Here is a 19,626-nt window from a genome sequence, read left to right as displayed (position 1 = left end):
TCTAGGATATGGATTAGATTTGGTTCAGCGGTTACACAACTTGCCCAAGTGTCGATATGAAAATTGTACTAGGAATTCTAAGCCAAAGAAGGACTAAGATGCACATTTTCTTCTCAATGGTGGCAAGTTCTTTTTCTCGGGGCTCCACGCGACCGCTTAGGGCCGCAGCAGTGCTCCATTGGATACGATTTTATTACGGACGTCACACGAGGCGTAAACTCAAAAAGTTTTCGCTTGATTTGTATGGGAGAGCGTAAACTTCCTGTCAAAAGATTATAGGGTTGTATGGCTGAAATTCAGTTTACGCCAAAGTTTACGCTTCGTGTGACTTCCGTATATCGTACGTGTTGTTATTTGATTTTCGCTGGATTTTTTAGATTGATTTGATTGTTTGGCTGAGTTTTAAAGTCAAGGCGAGCTTTTTGGCGGCCACCGTCGCAAAACCGTCTCAAAACGTCAAAACCGACGTCACAAGTACTTAAAACCGACGTTGCCAGCGAGGGAAAATCGCAACGATTTGGAGGCGCTGGCGACGGTCTTTTTTGACGTTTTGCGACGGTTTTTTACCTTTCGAACCAAGGATAATGTATTTAGAAGGTTGATTTTTATCGCTTTTGCTGGGCGACATTGTGGGGGACATCTGTCACTCTCTGCATACAAATTTCATTACCCCGCACCAGCCCTCCCCGATTTTTATACCGGAGCCCCCGGAAGAGATATGTCAAGTCGAGAAATGTCATTTTGCTCTGAACAACTTCACCTTGTCATTTATAACACCTTGTTTCGAACGAGCTTTTGCCCTGCGGGCCAGTGTGGCCAGATTGTATTGGCGGATTTCGGAAGGAGCACTGTTGAGAACGCATCAATTTAAATTTAATCAATTATTTTAATGATCAATTTATTTTTACCCTGCTAGCAAAGATAATGAAAAAGTGTGCGACTTTCAGGCAAGGGGCATGTAGAAGCAGGGGGAGACGGTTGGAAATACACGGAATTACGCAGAGGCGCGAGCGTGTTTTGGTTTCTACACAGTTTTTGCACTCACACAATTATACATGTGTGCGTTCACTTTCAGCCTGCGCGCTCAGTTTGCTGCAGCTGACCTCCATGCTGATATAATGGAAGAAACCCATAGAATGGAAGAAACTTATTTGATACAGTGACAATATGCAGTCACAAAACGATGAAATGTCAAATAAAAGTATTTGTGATGAATTTATGCATTTATTCCATGAAATATTAACACCTATTGTTGTAACTTAACGAAAATATAGAAAATGCATATAGAATTTAAAACATACAAAATAAATAAGATACACAATACACAATACACTTTAAAATAACAAGTGCAGTGGCCGCGCACCAGCCGCACCGAGCGCCCCTGCCGAGAGCTCCTGCTCGTTCGGCTCGCAAACACACTCTGGTCGTGTAGCGCTCGGCACACACTAAGCCTTGCGCGCTTAGTGTGTGCGACAGTGTGCGTGTACACACTGTCGTCCCCCTGGACGTTGACCGGTGGCAGGCAACACAACAGAATTAGAAAGAGCAATACAGCCATCTCTGTCTATTTGTTCGTTAAGTTTGATATTTTTCGTTAAAAATACCGGCAAAATTTTAAATTTCAACGAAGCATTGACGAAGCCAGGAAAGCGTTACGCAGTGTTTTAAGTCTTGAAATTACTGCTGTATGGAAAGCTAAAAGTAATACCTTTAGGCATACTTTTAACGGTTTCTTAACATGATTGTGCTACTTGGGTACCGATTTTCCATTTACCCTATCGAAAATCACAGATTTTTGATTTTTCAGTCGTTTAAGATTAATCTGTGGCGCTTGGGATGCTGTTTCAAGGATCGCTATCTTCATTTGTTACGTATAGCGCTGATGCACGTTTGTTTGCCTGGCACTTGAAAAATGCTTCATGTATTTTGAATTCTAAATTTTATCCGTTAAAATGAAATGTTCATAATAAGTAGAAAATGTCAGTTGTGTGGATTTCGAGAATTGCTCCACCACTGAGAAAAAAAATGAGCATCATAGTCCTTCTTTGACTTAAAATTCCTAGTACAATTTTCCGATCGACACTTCAGAAAGACCATCATTTGTGTAACCGCTGAACCAAACCTAAACCTTATCCTAGATAAAGGATGCTTATTCTCATGAGATGGAACTTTCATTTTGCGCATTAGCACCCCCCCCCCCCCCTCCCCCAATCCCGCTTAACACTTATTTCGCTTTCGCTTCTTTTAACTCGAGTTAAGTTTCGAGTTTTAACCAAGGTGTTATAAATGACAAGGTGAAGTTGTTCAGAGCAAAATGACATTTCTCGACTTGACATTTCTCTTCCGGGGGCTCCGGTATAAAAATCGGGGAGGGGTGGTGCGGGGTAATGAAATTTGTATGCAGAGAGTGACAGATGTCCCCCACAATGTCGCCCAGCAAAAGCGATAAAAATCAACCTTCTAAATACATTATCCTTGGTTTTAACCTACCGAAAACTACCGATAAAATTTTGATGCGCCTATCGAAAACCGCCAAAATAATCTGGCCACACTGACTATATTGACAACAAGAAAACACAAACATACGCAATCGTTTTGGTGCACAAAAATCAGATTTCGTTCACAAATGTTTTATCTTATCAGTTAGTGAATCAGTGCTAGCTGTAAACTATGCTAAAAATCATCCCTAAATATCAGTGCTCTACATTACTTGATGGCAATGTTTGCATGCTTTGAGGCATCCGTGCGTGTGCGCGCGTAACCGGTTGGAATAGTACTTGTTGGTGAAGGGGAGAAGGAGGGAGATACGGTGACTAATTTTGACATAATCGTCCTTGCGAAGTTCGTCCGTGCATGTGCATTTTAGCGGACGGTGAATGTAACATTGCACCATATATATATTAGGGCAGATCGACGTTGGAACGATCAGCAGAATCAGAAACACAGTGAAAACAGCACCAGTAATATTGGCCAACATGACCAATGAAAACGATGATCTCTCCATCACAAGCTGGTAAGTTCATTTAGTATTTCGCAAGTTGGATGCAGTTGTTGCACGTCCTTACATCAGATAAACATGCTGCATGTGCGACCAAGCATTATGTCGGATTGCGATTCTAACCAACGTGTTTCTCATTTGTTTTCTCCTTAACTAGCGATCGATGCCCGCGTATGGTTGCATTTGGCAATATTCTGCTGGACATCAGTGTAGAACTGAAGGATGGAAAAATTCTACATGATTTTGATCTGAAACCCGACGATGAAAGGGAAGTTCCTGCAGACAAACTGGCTGCCCTTGTCTCCGTTGCCGTAGAAACGTAGGTATTTGGTCAATGGCAAGTGCTCTCCAAAACACGCTACTGTAGCAGACTCATACGCATGGACGTGCATGTCATGTATCGTAAATAGGCCTTAGGTAGCGTGTGGCCTGTACATACGCATTTAGCGCGATGTAAATAGTTCATGCAGCCGTGTAGCTGCTGTAATTTACATTTGATTTCGATGGTCTTGATTTCAGGTGCGGAAATCCAATCTATAACCCGGGTGGATCGGCACTTAATACGTGCCGCATTTTGCGTGCATTGGGAGAGAAAAACATAATCTTTTGCGGAGCGGTCGGTGTGGACGAAAATGGTCAAATATTGCAGCAAATTTTGAAGGATTGCGCCCTCAACACATGGTAGGCGATGCAAGTGCTATGTGCGATGCGCCGTATAACACTCTCATTAATGGTCCTTTTCTTTTATTCTACACAGTATACAAACATTGCCCGATGAAATGACCGGAACGTGCATGTGTCTCATTAGTGGCGACAAACGAAGTCTTAATGCAAATATTGGTGCGTCATTACATTTCAAGAAGGAGTTTGTAAGTTCACGCTGGTGCCAGTCGAAGATAGGAGTGTGCAAATCAGCTGCCCACACCAACATCGATGAGGATGTGCGAATATTTTACATCGAAGGTTATTTTGTGCCGGAAAAGTTTCACATCTGCACGTACATCTACGAGCAGTACTGCAAAGGTACGGCCAACCTGCTGGTAACGAATCTGAATGCATCCTACATACTGCAAGAATTTACCACAGAGATGCGTTTCCTCGTGGAGCATGCCGATTTGGTGTTTGGAAATTTGGCCGAATTCATTGCACTAGCACAGATTTACAACTGTGATGATGTTGACGCACTCGCACGACTGTTGATAAAACCGTATCGAAAGCATAATCGCAACAAAATTCTCATCGCTACCGACGGTTGTCGAAGTGTTCGGTTATACTACGGTGCGGGGTCAAAGTTTGTGGCGGAATGCTACCCTGTGCCAGTGATTCAGGGCAACCTTGTCATCGACACAACTGGAGCCGGGGATTCGTTTGTGGCCGGGTTTCTGTACAAATTCATGAACGACGAAAGTCCTACATTGGTGGACTGCATTCGATACGGGTGTAAAGTGGCTGGGAAGGTTATACGGCAGGTCGGATGTAACTTGCCCTCCAGCGTACCGTCATCGCCATCAATTGCCCCGTCTGCAAAGGAGGGAATGATTCCTTGAGAAGGTGTGTGCTCTCATTGTACACACGAAGCATATTACTAAAGCTGCATCATCCTTCAGGAGTATGTTCCTTTGCCGTTGTTTTTGCTACTTAATAGTTTTGTGTAGGTGCTTGCTGCGTGGTGATCTTGCTAATACTGCATTAGTCTGGTTAAGGGTCTATGTTACAAAAAGTTGTTAATCGTCAATATTTATAAATGCACTTTATGTACCTAAAATCGATGAAAGGTCATTAGCACGAAAGAAATGACTGATTGTTTGGTAATACATGTAAGTATACCAAAGATCACAAATCACCACAATGGATCAAACAATAACATTTAAAAGATTTTCTGTTAGCGCAAAGAAAAAAGACATCGATTTTGAAGAATATCAATGACCGATACTTACTACACTGTACATGTTTGGTTTTATTCCTTAGGTGTATGTCACCACCATACACAGTAATGAAAATAGGTAAGAAAAATAGATAAATAATTAACCATTTTAAAAAGTTCTAGTAGACCAGTTGTTTTCAACCTTTTTGCAGTTTTTCCCTCCATGTAGGATTTCATTCCTCACTCACAAGTTCATTAGCGGGTGGAGAGTGGGTATTTAGCGGTACCGTGATATTTAGCGAAATTTTGATCAAAAATCCACCCCCCCCCCCCCCCCCCCCCCCCCCTCCCTCTGAGCGGCATTCCACACCGGCTGTAATAGACCATCTGCGGTTGCGTCTAAAGTAAATAAAGCCTAAAATCACTCTTGTTCTTCAAATTTTCCTACCTAATTTAATAGCATAGAACGAGCAAGTAGAAATGCTCTATGCAGTTCTATGCAATTCTCGCCCAGTATAAAAGCACCTTTATTACAAGAGGAAAGTTCGAAACCCTAGACTGCTCGAAAATGATATACAGGCTGTTCCCGAAAAACGCTATTAATCTTGACCACGGAGAAACGGTGTGTCGAATTTCCGCTTAAGTCGGAAGTTTCGCGTTTTTAGCCAATAAATATCTAATTTCGGATACAGAGTCATTTAACCCATTTTATGCTTTTTTGTAATAACACTTTTTGCGAGAGAGATCAACGGAAACTTAAAATTTAAAAAAAAACCTAGCCCCCTAGTTCCTAGATTTGTCCTATTTTCTTCTTAGGAGAGCATGAAACGTGTCTTAACATGGTCATCCCCAAGCGCCATAAATTTCCACAAATGACTGGATAATTAAATGTCCATCAAAAACCACGAAAGCTTTGAAGGTTCACTGGATTGCTCAATAGATGCCGCTATTTAATAACTACTATATTGCTATATTTTTTGCAATGTGTTCACCTGCCCTCAACCAGTCATATGTTTTATAGGCTTCAAACATTTCGAGCAATAATTTATATTAATCACACGGCCATTAATCAGATACACGGGTATCAACAACATCGACCATCTTTCATATCTCGTTTGCTTCTGTGCATAAGATATCATATTGATGTTTAGTATTTAAAATATAGTATTACCGTTCTAGTTCTAGCGGGTCCGTTTGCCTAATCCGTTTAGGGATCGTTTAGTGAATTTATGGCGCTTGGGTCACCATTTCATGATAAAATTTCAAGCCAAAAATACACGAACCGGAATTTTGCGGCCGCGGAATTTCGCTTGCTGTATGTTTGTACATGTATGTTTGTACATGGGTTTGACAGCAGGCGGAATTCCGCGGCCGCAAAATTCCGGTTCGTGTATTTTCGGTCTCAAATGTTTGTTTTTCTTTTTAAGTTTTTTTTTTACAGTTAAAGGACATACATACAACAACAAATACATTATAAGGTTAAAAAAGAAACAAATATTTTTCGGCCATTCTTTCTCGCATTTCTCCTACGAAAACTGAACAAAATAGCAGGAATGTCACACTGTCAGCAATTCAGTTACTCACAAACGTCAGATGATGCTTCGAAGTTCGCACGCACAGTTGTGATGTACCAACCCAGTTTTTACAAACTTCACGTCTCGATATCGGACAACTGCTCGAATAGCCTGGTGTAGAATTTTAGTCAGAAAAAGACTGAAAATATATCGGGTGTAAAACATAGGAAAATTCACATTTCCACGTGCCAGGGAGCTTGATTTTTCCACGGTAAACACACTGCGCGGGTGTGGCTGCTGCGAAACCTGCCGGTGCGACAGTGTCTACAAGATACAGCTCTGTGTCTGGTTTCGGGTGCCCTGGAATAGCTAGAGAGTGTAGGCCAGCACCACACAATCGGTAAAATCGTGTTCGGTGTGCGGTCATCATCGTCAGTCCCTGGAACTTTCTTGGTATTTCGGGGGTGTCGGCACCAACGGGGGTGCGCTAGTGAATGGATGTGACAACGAATGTGCTAATCGATGCAATGGTAAAGTGAACAGGAACGGCTTTTTAGCTCAGAAAATTAGTTCGAGAACCCGTACCCGGACGTAGTGTGAAGTGCAGGGGTGCAAAACATCGCCGACAGCGTAATTGGCAATGAGTTATTGGTACGTAGCATCATCTTCTGTCACGACACAATGCATTTAGGGTTATCATCGCTGTTGGTTTTTGGAATGCAATCGGAAATGTGTGATTTATGTGCGAAAGTTTTGTAAATGGAATAACGCCTGAAGTGGACGGAGGTTGCGTTTGTTTCCTGGTAGCCAAGGGTGGCTCAAGCACAAGCAGATGTGTAATAGTGTGTATATTTGTTTGAAAGAGAGTGTGTGTGTGTGCGTGTATGAATCGAGTTTGCATACAGAGGCAACTGTGTTAACGACAGCAGCGACGAACTGAACGGTGGTAGCTGGGAGTAAAAAGGACGACTGGTCGGCTAGAGCCGCACAAATGTGTAGGTGTGTGCAAGTGCGAGTATGTATGTATACATTGGTGTATGTGTGTGCACGCGTGCGATGTTTTAACATCGTCCCGACGTATCCTTTGCGTGTGGGTTTGTTCGAGTTGTTTGAGTGTGTTAGATGGGCGGATACAGTTTTCCTTGCTGGTTGTTGTTGTTGTTGTTGGAGCGTGTCCTTTGCACTTTGCACTCGTGGTGTCTCTGTTGCAAAGTGCGGTGCGTATACTAAGGTTATTATTCTGGCTGTCGCTGCCGATTTCCCGGCTTTCTCGCAATGTGGAAAGAACAGAACGTTGGGCGGTTTGGGTAGATGTGTGTGACAGCTTTCTATTGAAACCCAAACCCCCTTCCTCGCTCCTCCATGGCCGAAACATCGCCGGCCAAAGAAGGTACCTTTGTTTTGTTTTCGCTATCATTTCTGAATTGGATGTTTCTGCTAGTAGTGTAACTACTGCATCACGGTCCCGGGAATCCGAGAGGGCTTTCATTTCAAGGAGTTACCCCCTTTTATCCGATGATGGATAGGCATGCAACGGTGCAGTAGCAGTGCCTTATCATTTTTTGCCAGCTGAACAATGCTTCTCGAAAGCTCTTCTTTCTTTTAAATTCATCCGATGTAGAGATATGGTTGAGCTCTGTGGCGGTACACTTTCCCGAACGTGCGCGTGTGTCTGTCTGGAAGCAATTTATCAATTCATCAACCGACGGGTAAAGAAAACAAACCAAGCAACCAACCCCCAAGGCCTACACGATTTGCTGGTGGTGGTCTTTCTTTGCACGCTACCCAGGAAAACCCAACGTAAGGAAAATGCGTGCATATGAAGCTCCACAGCGTCGTGCGTGAGTGCGGGCGTGCTGTATGCGCGATTTTTGCGTTTTGCTCATCATGGTTCGTGCACGATGCGATGCTCGCGTATACCAGGACTGCGATGAATTGTGGTGTGCTAAGTATATGATGAGTGGTTGCGTTTTCATTTATGGCAGCATTTTTGTTTTATTAGTAATGACCATCTACCATTTTGGCGACAGATGTTGCACTAACCTACTAGCCTAATTTGCATTTATCACACGTTATGTTTAACGATGAGTATGACTAATAGTATTTTATTTGATCCGGTTTGAACGACCAGATCGTGCGTAAGAAAAATAAAAAAGAAAATTAATCTATAATAATTGAATGACTTGATTTCTTTCTTGAACGCATCTTATACGATCTTAAAAGATCATACATTGTTAGCAAAAAAAATCCTAACACGTTGATTATACGTAAACATTTTAAATATTTCAATAGAGCTTGAACCATACTGTCGGTGAAAAAAAGCTATTGATGTAACTAAATGTTGTATCTATATTTGTGCAAAGCTCAACATAGCCAGCGCTTTTTAAGGCAGTTTAACTTTTTTTTACTGGCCACTTGTGATGAACGGGGCACCTACGATGTAAGCTCTGGAAATCAGTACGGCGGCCGGCCTTCACTTGATTCTCAGAATGGTCGTGGTAACCTTTTTCTCTACTTCATTGTTTACGAGAGAAACGCGTCTGTGAGCCCAGCAGCAGCTAACCCTCGACGAATATGTTTAGGTCCAGGGAGACCTTCAGACATTGATCGTAGCGTGTACGATCGCCAGCTGAGCGGATTTGTAGTAAAATAGCCCCGGGCTTTGATGGTTACGTTTTCGACCCAACCGGAAGGCGTGGGTGAATATGGTAACAAACGTTACCAAAATTGAACCAAAAATGTGTTCAGCTTCGCGACAAGGCTTTATAATATAAATTACGTGATTATTTTAATATTATTTGTTTTGCCGTTCCAAATAGCTCCTCCCAGTTAACATAATGTTTGTAGATGGTCCTAGGTTATACAGTCAAATTTCCAAATTACTACACATATGGCTAGGAAATAATACGTCATTTGCCCATTTATTGTGTAACAAACTTGCAAACTTAATCACGGTTTTGACATTTTTTTTTATTTAGGTCCTGAAGTGCTACGAAACTTTGGTACAATGATCGTAGCACGTTAAGCCACAGTGATACTTAAACAAGCTAACAACTCAAAAACACAAAAGTAGTGTCTGAAATTTAGTTTCGGCTGTTACGGATACGTAACGATCAAATAAGAGTGGATCAAGCATTAGCACAACAAGGGGGGAAGAAAAGCACTGACAACCCCTATTGATCCTTCGGTGGATCGTTTAGTCATTAATTTAAGAAGATCTGCATCCATAAAAGAGGAACAACCTACGACACTTTTAGTAGCACCAATACTAGACTCCGAACTGAAGCAAGTCAAATCGCGGTATAATGGCGGGAAGCATTAAGCAAGGTACATACTGCGTGAAAAAATTGCACCAATGATAAAGATTTATGAACCAGTATTCTAATCCTTCTGTTTTTTTAGAGGATGTCTGCTACGTGGTAGCAAAGTACGATTACGAGGCACAGGGTGCCCAGGAGCTAGATCTGAGGAAAAACGATCGTTATCTTCTGCTGGACGACAGCAAGCACTGGTGGAGGGTGCAGAATACACGCAATCAGTCGGGTTACGTGCCGAGTAACTACGTTAAGAAGGAGAAAAAATCTGTCTCACTGTTCGACAGCTTCAAGAAGAAGGTTAAAAAGGGTTCCGGCAGCAAAACGCTTCCGAACTGCTCGCCTTCCAGACAGGTCGATAGTCCCACAATGAGCCGAAGATTACCACCGGACCCTTCGGAGGCTATTGGTAAGGAAATTGTGCGAATATGTTTGCAGAATTGCACGCTACAATTGATTTTATTTACAAATTCTTACCGTTTATTTTTCTTTTTTCTGGAACACATCATCAACATCTTCTACTTCGTGCATGTGCGCTCTCTGGCTGTATCGATGCTACAATGCTGTCTACCGGACAAATGTACTATTACCATTATATAGCCTCTACCCCGATAGGTACTGCCATAGTGAAGTATAACTACCAAGCTCAACAGCAGGATGAACTGTCGTTGACAAAGGGAACACGAATACTGATACTGGAGAAATCAAACGACGGCTGGTGGCGTGGCCAGAGCGGCTCAGCGACCGGCTGGTTTCCTAGCAACTACACGACGGAAGAGAACGAAGACGATACACTGCATACATACGCGATGGCAGAAAACGTGCTTGATATTGTTGTGGCGCTATACTCATTCAATTCTAACAACGATACCGAGCTATCGTTTGAAAAGGGCGATCGATTGGAAATTCTTGATCGACCAGCGGCTGATCCCGAATGGTAAGAATGAACATTACAATTTAGCCACCTCACAAATATTTAAATTGAATTCAAAAAATAATAACCAACTACTTGTTGTCTGTTTTACAGGTATAAAGCCCGAAATAATAATGGCCAGATAGGGCTCGTACCGCGTAACTATTTACAGGAACTGTCTGAATACTTAGCTCAACCATTTCGGAGCAATGGAAGCGGCCCGGATTCGCTAGACCGACGGCCTAACGATGCGCAATCGAATAACAACAATTCCAACACGAACAACAGCAACAACAACAACTCTCAGCAACCAGAAAGACCCCATCTGACAGGGAAAAGCTGGTACTACGGTGCTATTACTCGAAGTCAATGTGATACGGTGCTAAACTCTCACGGACATGATGGAGATTACTTGATTCGCGATAGTGAAACGAACGTAAGTGGTTTTACCCTTTTTTCCGTCGATTTCAAAGAAACTCATCAAGCAGAATGGTATGTTTAGAAACGGTGGATCTAATCAATGCTTTGTATTACAGCTGGGTGACTATTCCGTTTCGCTAAAAGCTCCTGGACGCAACAAGCACTTCCGCGTGCACGTCGAAGGTAATATGTACTGCATCGGGCAGCGCAAATTTCACACACTGGATCAACTAGTGGACCATTACCAAAGAGCCCCCATTTACACTAACAAGCAAGGCGAAAAACTGTATCTTGTTCGACCATTGCCGAAAGCAAATGGTACCTAAAACTGCGAGCAAATGGAAAAGTCTCCTGGAGATGCTAGTAAGCATATTATGGTCAAATTTGCCACGTATTGGGGGTGTGAGGTAAAACAGTGGACAAAGATGACCCATCATCATAGCATTACAAAGACGTGTGCGGTAAAAAGTGCAAGTGGATAAGATAATTCGATGCGCAACGTTCGATAGGTTAATGTCGCAATTTTTTGACTCAACTCGGTTGCCTGATTCCCGATTTGTTTTTAAATCATGTTCGTGTTCATGATCGTGGCGGTATTGAAATGAAGTTGTCTGTTTTATTTTATGCTTTGCAAGTAGTCTTCTGTTTCAATGATTTTATTTGTTTGTAGCCGTTTTTATGCTTGTGTGAATTTTAGTTTTCATGTATTTGTGAATTTTAGTGTATCGCCTTTTTAAACTCAACATGCGCTGTGTGGTGCACTCGCAAGAGTATTAAATGAAGAGTTTATTTTCCAACCGTGTGTATATGTTTTTGTAACATCGAATCTTACGACCATTGAGATCATTAGAAATGATCTCATTGGTGTACAATTTTGAAGCAAACCACGACACATTGCAACAAATCGGTGAATTATGAGCTCTTCGAATTGCTAGCTCGATATAATGATAATTATAACCGTAGTAATTTATTTCAAAGCAGCTAAGCTTTAGTAAAACAGTAGTTTTTTTCTTCTTCTTTTACTCTGGCTAACCTAGGATTGGCCGGAATCTATTGTGTGAAAATAATTTTAAAATATAAGACAATTTTTCGGTTAAAAATATTCTGAGCGAGCGTTGTTCTGGCGTACTGCAAAAATAATTTTGAAGTTATTTTTAGCATTCCGCAAATGCGTGAGAGATCGAACACCGACTAAGAACGGGAGACGAAAAAAAATGCTTCAATCATGAGTAGACGAAAAATAGACGGTTTCTTTGGCTTGCGTCTATTCAATGAGACTAAATTAAAAGGAATTCTGCTATGTAAACATAGTTCAAATGACAACCAAAGGGGTGAATATTTTTAACCATTCATTATACAATTATGGGTACGTGTACGAGAACCGTACTTAGATCCTTACAACATGGTGTAACGTCCCCATGGCAATTTAAAGTCGTGAGGAATTGCTACATCGGTCCATCCTCAAGAGTAACGCAACGACGCATATGCAATTGTAGGCATTTATTTTGTTTCTGTTTAGTAGATTCCGTACTTCCCACAGTCAGAATACGTGTGAGCGTCCACGATACATAGATTTACATTGGAAAAGATGCAAATCAAGCCAATAAAGGATTAAAACTAAGAAATAGTAGTACATCTATTTCGTGCATCTATTTGTGTTGATGAATCACCTATCAGGGCAATGGATCAGATTAGCAAGGTACATTCACTTTGTGTCTCAGAGCTCGTTTCATTTTTGTTTTGTGCTTACGACAACAAGGGAACAGTCAAAAACGTGGAAATGAGTGTTGATTTCCAGACACCGATGTGTACTCTTACACCATAACATAAATCCGGCCACTAGAAATGTTGATCTGATTGATAAATCATGCACACCAAGTTAAATACCACCAACCACCCCTTGCACCATTAAAGCGTGCTGCAGAGCAGTATTTTCAAATGATCGATTCGGTGGAAAAGGAGCTACATTGCATGCAATGGTGCTGTTGTTTCTGTTTCAGTTTGGTCGCGCTTGACCACTGCTTTCAATAGCAGACACAGTGGTTCGCCTTTTACCCGTTTTAATCCGAATGCAACTATCATAAATATGTAAACCAATGTGGCAGCATTGTATCTATACCCATACTCATTCGTGTACAGAAGAAGTAATAACGAAATATGCTTTGGGGTAAGGTTTCCTCCTCCATACCATTTAGCATTCTCATTCCTTGCTTACACCGCTAAACGTATCGTTAAAGAAACGTATTCGTAACCTTGCTAATATAGTCGATTCATGATATGCATGATTAGGGGGCGATCAGCAACGTGCTAAGGAACGGAAGAAGAAGATAAAAAACACATCGCTCAACACGGTAGTTGGGTACGCCAAGAATGGTACTGCGATGATGGTCTGATAATTTTATACAAGGTAGCACGATGTGATGGAATTAGTAATTTTGATACTTCCTTTTTATAACGACGAAGGAAAAGCAATTGATTTGGTCATAAAAGAAAGACACACACGCATATCGACATATGATGCTTTCAACGGCCACTGACTGTCTAAACGTTTCGCCGTAAGATACGCGTGTCTAGCGTATAGTATAAGCGTAAATTGGTGTTGTGAAGTTATCTACCCTTTCCTCTTTCCAACTCATGGGGAACTTGTCACTGCTACCTTTATTGAAGGGGGTTGGAGTTTGCGGTTCCATACTTTTGTTCAAATTGGCTGAACTCCTCCATACACTACCAAACGGCTTTGTTTTACACCAAATTCACAGTGAAGATAAAGAGCTCGTTTCTAACATTGAGTCACAACTTATGGTGATGTGATCTACATTAGCATTCATTCATCGCAAAAGCATTAATGTAAACAAATTCGATCCTTCTACGTTGCTTGCGCGACTGTGACAGTATGCATTAAGCGCCTGTGAAGTGCGAGCCTATCGACAGATTTTGGTAAAGTGTGTATTGAAGTGTGTGAAAAAGTAATGGAAAACTAAAACTGGAAGAGCTCGTAATATCGAACCATTGGCACTAATTTTCTGCGAGGGAAAGATGGATGGAGCGAACGAATCGACGTTATACATATAGCTAAAAACTACCTACTTCTTACATAACATACCCACGATGCGGAGTATAATAGGTGTACGAAAATAGAATAATAATAATAATAAAAATAATAATAATAATCGAATTTCGCGGACATGCCTTTGGGGACGTAAGGTGATTGTATTGCAGGATACACGAAATGGGCTGCTAAGTGCCATTTTAAAAGAGATTTAGTCCCTAACAGCACGTAACACGAAGCAAACTTGCAAAGAAGAGCGAAACAAACGGCGATAGAAGTATAGAGAGAAAGAGTGATAGAGGGAGAGAGAGAGATAAAGAGAGACCGAGCAACAGAGAACAAACAGTAATCTGGTAGCATTTGGAAACACATTAGCTCTGTTAACTGCTTTATGTTTTATTGGATATTAATTTCGCTTGAAAAGTCTATTGGACAAGCCCGTATGCAAGATAACGCGGACGAAATAGTGTCGCCGCATAGGTTTGAAATTTATCAATATAAAACCCACACACACACACACAACACAAATATCAGCAGGCGAAGTTAGCTATGTTTCTGTACGGCAACTGCTGATATAATTGCTGACCCTAGGGTAAGAGGACAAGAGTAGTGAAATTGTAGAAAAAATTTTTCGCTAGAAACAATCCCCGCTAATCGAATCTCTTCCAATAGAAGCCAATCCTCTCCAATTGAATGTACGTATGTGTGTGTGTGTGTGTGTGTGTGTTTGTGTTGCAACCAATTCCTCACCCCAGCTATGATCATCAAGATGTTGAACGAGAACCTCTTCCAGGATAAGAAAACTCCCCGTTAAAATCATAAACTTATGCTATTCTTTGCTACTTCACATTCATCATACGCGTTTAAGACAGCATTATGTTAAGTAAGCGTTAGCAAACTCACATACCGAGAGCGAGAAGCGATCGAGAACGAGCAAAACACGGGATTCATCGCCAATAAAATCATTGAAGACAGGGAACATTGGGCGAGCAGGCAATTGAACAGCGCAAGAGATAATTAGCCGCAGAACCAGGCGTCGCGGTTTAACGATAGAAATGAAAAATGAATCATCCTAATACCAAAATATACAAGTAATATAGAATACGATAAATAATAAAGTAAAACAGGAAATAATTGCAAATATTCGTGGCCGGTGAACAATTGTGAACAAATAAGAAAAGAAAAGACTCTTCACAAGCGTAGATACGTAGCGCGGCGGAGCGGTGCTGTGAAGGGTTGGACCGAAATGATTTGGACCGAATAGGTGTGTATACCCGGGTGCATGTGTACTGTACTTCCTTTGTAATTGAAATAGTAGCGCCGGACGGGTCGTTTTAGATCAATATACCCCTCCCCACAACTCAATGACACACAGACTGGAACCGAGTGAACTAGGGAAAGTATATGCATGGTAAAAGGAGTATAGGGCGTGAACAGATGAGAATATTGTATATCGTGAAGAAGAGATAAAAAAAAACTAAGTCATCGCAATAAAGGTAAGATCCATGAAATCTAGAAACAAGAAGTACTCAAAAATGTCTTATTATTTCGACTGCCTCCGTATGTTGTTTTCCTCTACTAAATCCACGTTAGGGGAAGTAGTGTAATCGTACAACGGTAGGGGTATGAATGAAGGGTGGTAAAAAGACCTGTGATGGGATTCCTCTGCACTAATAAGTCAAGTCAACCGAACGCTTTTGGATGTGTTCAAACCAATGTTCTTATTTTTGTTTTGTTTTATTCAATCTTTTGATGTACATAACTCGTTCAACAACATTCAGCTAGGCATTTGGTCGCAGTTACAAAATAACACTGAATTTCAATAGGGTCCTTGCGCTCAGAAGGATTCTATGAAAAGTATATACCAAAGTGGCCGGATTGGTTGAAGGTAGTGAAGACGATTTCTAATTTGTATGTTTTTAAAAGGTACATTGTCGAGCGGAAGGTGTCAGAACAGAACAGTTACCGCTCGCTGGGGAACATGTGTTACGTCTTCAGTTTTGGTAGTCGTCGTCATTGATACACGTGACTTTCTCTCCATCTTTATCTTCCTTTTCTACCATCGTTCTATTGCTTAGGATGAAAAAGACGGGGAAGTGAGATCGATCGTCGTAGGTCGTTTGCGTTCGGTTGTATGATCCATTTTTTAAGTTTTCCATTTTTTTTCCTGTTTTTTATGCTTAGTAGTAGTAGTTCGTTCGTCGTGTTAGCCCATGCCTGGGGTAGTAGGTAGCATTTCCAAACCGTTGCGTCGTCTATTCAAAGTCAACTGATGCCTGCTGGTCGATTGTATCCTGTCGGAAAGTTTCTACGTCGGCCTGGCTGTCGGCATGGATGACCTTAGCCTTGGTGCCGGGCTGTTTGGTGGGCGTTGTAGAAAGAAGGAAAAAAAATGAACATTCGTCGTATTTGTCGTGTATACAAAATAATTTGAGTTGAAATAATTTTACCTTTGGGTGCATCAGCACAAATGGAAGTTCCGCCGACAGCTCGCCGCCGAGTGCGCCGAGGAAAAGCTTAACCTTTACGGCATACGATATGATAACGCCGAAAGCATCTCGCTGATCCGGTTGAGCCAAGCTACAGAAAGGAAATGGAAGAATTGTTGGTTGCATAAGTATTGTTGGTACACAATACTGAAGGGAAAACATTTATTACGCTGGTACTTACAGGGTTGTCGAGGCCAAACACTGATCCTGACGCTTGATCTGACCGTCCAGGGCGATGCCACGTCGCTGCTTGTTTGAGGACAGCAGCGGCGTGAGGTACATTACCTTCTGCAGACTGGAGCCGGGCTGAATTGGGCAACCCTCGCTAGTCTCCAGCGATGCCACTGTGTTGCGGTAGCTACCATTCTGGAACAGCACCACATCCACACCCTGCTGGACCATGGCCTTAATCTTCTTGACCATTTTGTTCGAGTTGTTGCGGATGCAGATGTTGACGCCTATTCGCTCCCCGTGCAGGTACAGCTGCTTGTCTAGTGTGACCTCGAGCTCCAGCTCTCCCGGGCTTAGCATAAAGTCCTTGCGCACCAGCGTGCACGGCTGCTGGCCCTGCTTGGTCGGTGCGAACTGGATCTTGCGTATGCCGAGCGTAACGGTGCTGCGACGGTGCGTACGATCGGTTTCCGACTCACCGGCAAAGATCTTCACGTAGTACGACACACCGCACGGGTCTCCGTTATCATCTTCGCCCTGCTGCAGCGTGACCGAAGACGGGGCATTCGGCGAGATGTTGAACGTGAACGGGATGGCGTTCGAACCCAGCTTCTTCAGCAGTCGCTCCTGGAGCTTGGTCTGCTCCTTGTCCGACTTTTCCGGACGCGGGTAGATCTGTTCGGAAGCGAGGCATAACTCCTTCTGGAAGTTTAGTCCCATCACCTCGTCCTCTTCGCGGCCGTAGCGGAAACTGCAGACAATCTGACCGAATACCTTACGGTTGTCACGAATGTACTCATCATCGAGGACGACGATACCATCTAATGGGCGAGAGAAACAGTGCTATTTCAATCACCTTAATATCACAGCGCATTTGTATTGGCTTAACATTTAAATTAAATGAAAATTTTCAATTACACTTAACCGATAAATCTGATTTATCTAACGCATCTAATTGCAATTTAAAATAAAGGAACAGAGCTTGGCTTCGGCGTGTAATACACCTGGGTATTGGAAACCTATAAAATATCCTTAATATGAACATGACATGATTGCTTTGATGATGGTTTCTTGGTAACGGTTTTGTAACGATGAGGCCGAAGAAGCCTCCTTTGCATAACGTATCTCCCGAGGGAGGCAGACAGGGGGTTGCATAGCGTTTCTAGCCACCAAACATGCAAACTTTGAATACACACCGATCGGTTCAACGCCGGAAACGTGGTCTACAAAGTCACGCTTGCCCATGTACAGCGTAACCTTTCCATTAGGGGCGCACTTCTTGAAGACTTTGAAATTGTAAACCATTTTGATGTATTTTCTGTTTTCCACAAAATTGATACACAAAGGCACACACGCGCACAACGGTTTACAGGTACAGGTATACGATATCACACTTTCACTGCTAGATTTTGCACAGGATGTTGTTTGTTAGCTCGGTTGATTTCACAAGAAAGTTTTTTTGATGGGAATGAAGCTTTTTTTTTGTAGATTTTGTTTTTTAGGTATGAAATAATGCTTATGATTCGTGTCACCACTAGTGGAGGGATCACAACCGTCGTTCCTGTCGATGAACGCAAACTGAATTAGATACCGTGGGTTCGGCGCCATTTATACGCTTTTTCCGCACGTTCCCTTCAGGACGGTGTTGCGTCGCACACATTGCTGCTGATCCAATTACGCGTGGTCCGAATCCTGCCATTCGCCGGTCAGCTCCGTTCGGCATGCGTCCATCGATCGGTCACAGCCGTTGTTGCTGTACCTGTTGTACGTCGGTTTGGTGTCTTGGTGTGCTCGTGATTCAGGCAGCAGGCTATGAGCGGCCACACGTCTTTTGCGCTCTGTTGGACACGAGCGCACGAACAAGAAGTGCTTCTTACAATTGGTAGGTGGAACGTTTTCCCTCCCGGGATGTTTTTTTTGTTCTGCTTTTTTGGCGAAAAGCCCCGAAGTATGGATGAGTATATGCATGAAATGTGCAACGGACACTCGTGGCATTCGGCAACATTTTTTGGCGGTAAACAGCACGTGTCAAGGTTTTTGTTTTTGTGCAAAGCATGTGTTGGGCATGTTCGGGGTTTGGGAATAATTACTTGGAGAAAGCAGGATCTCCATAGAGGATCCGCTTCCCCGACATTCTCCTTCTCTGGCCGTTAACCGTGAGTATAGTTTGATAGTAAAACAGTGTTTAAATCACACCGCACATTGCCTATGACACAAACAAGATGGATCAAAATGTGTGCCCCGAGTTAGCTCGGTTGATGCCTGTTAAAGGAGGCGCTTGGTGTTTCGTAACAAGGGACAAGAAGTCAAGCTCAATAAATGTTGCGGCGCATCATGCCTATTATTGACACATTTACGACCGTTTTGGGTTCCTTTTTTGTAATGAAGTCTGTAGAAACTACGAACCGTAAGCAAATGTTCGTTGAAAGTGACATTGGATTAGACTGGATGGCGATGATTCGGCTCCCTCTTCCCATCAATTAGGGTAATGTGATCAGATCGATTTTCCTTGGTCCTTGGTAGCAGTGGCCATTTGGGTCTACGCTTCTGCCAACATCTATCCACGTACGGCGGAAACACGTGACCGAGCGGCACGACCAACTGACTGCCAGACGGTACTGCTGTGAGGTAGGTTTGTGGATTGAATTGTGCTTGCGTTTGCTCTTTAAGGTGGACGGATGCCGGACGATTACTTCGTGACGGCTGGCGTAGGGTTTCCTGTTGACAGGCTTTACGCAAGGCTGGAAAGGATCGTTTTGTGTGTTTTGTTTTCGCCCCTTTTTTTTGATTGATTTCCCAGCAGCGATGCAACAGCCGGGCGTATGTTGCTTGTAAGAAACTGACCATGAACTTTAATAAAAATGTGTGTTTTGAGAAACGGCACTTGCTAAACA

The 19,626-nt window shown here is 42.5% G+C and overlaps 3 protein-coding genes across 5 annotated transcripts; 2 read left to right on the top strand and 1 right to left on the bottom strand.

Annotated features, from left to right (window-relative positions):
* Nucleotides 1–2,481: 2,481 nt before the first annotated feature.
* On the top strand, nt 2,482–4,763 carry LOC120958329 (adenosine kinase). The gene is made up of 4 exons (XM_040381045.2): nt 2,482–3,013; nt 3,156–3,317; nt 3,518–3,679; nt 3,756–4,763. The coding sequence occupies exons 1-4, from the start codon at nt 2,976–2,978 to the stop codon at nt 4,543–4,545; spliced, it is 1,152 nt and encodes a 383-aa protein (XP_040236979.2). The 5' UTR covers nt 2,482–2,975; the 3' UTR covers nt 4,546–4,763.
* Nucleotides 4,764–6,512: 1,749 nt separating this feature from the next.
* On the top strand, nt 6,513–15,597 carry LOC120955605 (cytoplasmic protein NCK1). 3 transcript variants are annotated; one of them, XM_040376635.2, is made up of 6 exons: nt 6,513–6,647; nt 9,355–9,703; nt 9,779–10,099; nt 10,291–10,627; nt 10,718–11,039; nt 11,140–15,597. In XM_040376635.2, exons 2-6 carry the CDS (start codon nt 9,682–9,684, stop codon nt 11,347–11,349), a joined length of 1,212 nt encoding a protein of 403 aa, XP_040232569.1. In that variant the 5' UTR covers nt 6,513–6,647; nt 9,355–9,681; the 3' UTR covers nt 11,350–15,597. The 3 variants fall into 3 exon arrangements, with proteins under 3 accessions (XP_040232569.1, XP_040232568.1, XP_040232570.1); XM_040376634.2 differs by having other exon boundaries at nt 6,513–7,027; XM_040376636.2 differs by lacking the exon at nt 6,513–6,647 and adding an exon at nt 7,047–7,766.
* Nucleotides 15,598–15,767: 170 nt separating this feature from the next.
* On the bottom strand, nt 15,768–18,327 carry LOC120955604 (arrestin homolog). Its single transcript, XM_040376633.2, has 4 exons — nt 17,929–18,327; nt 16,743–17,553; nt 16,523–16,652; nt 15,768–16,429 (listed from the first exon to the last, which is right to left on the bottom strand). The coding sequence occupies exons 1-4, from the start codon at nt 18,035–18,037 to the stop codon at nt 16,328–16,330; spliced, it is 1,152 nt and encodes a 383-aa protein (XP_040232567.1). The 5' UTR covers nt 18,038–18,327; the 3' UTR covers nt 15,768–16,327.
* Nucleotides 18,328–19,626: the final 1,299 nt, after the last annotated feature.

Source organism: Anopheles coluzzii, chromosome 3 (assembly GCF_943734685.1).
Source record: "Anopheles coluzzii chromosome 3, AcolN3, whole genome shotgun sequence".
Taxonomy (NCBI): domain Eukaryota; kingdom Metazoa; phylum Arthropoda; class Insecta; order Diptera; family Culicidae; genus Anopheles; species Anopheles coluzzii.
This window is presented reverse-complemented; position numbering and strand designations above follow the sequence as displayed.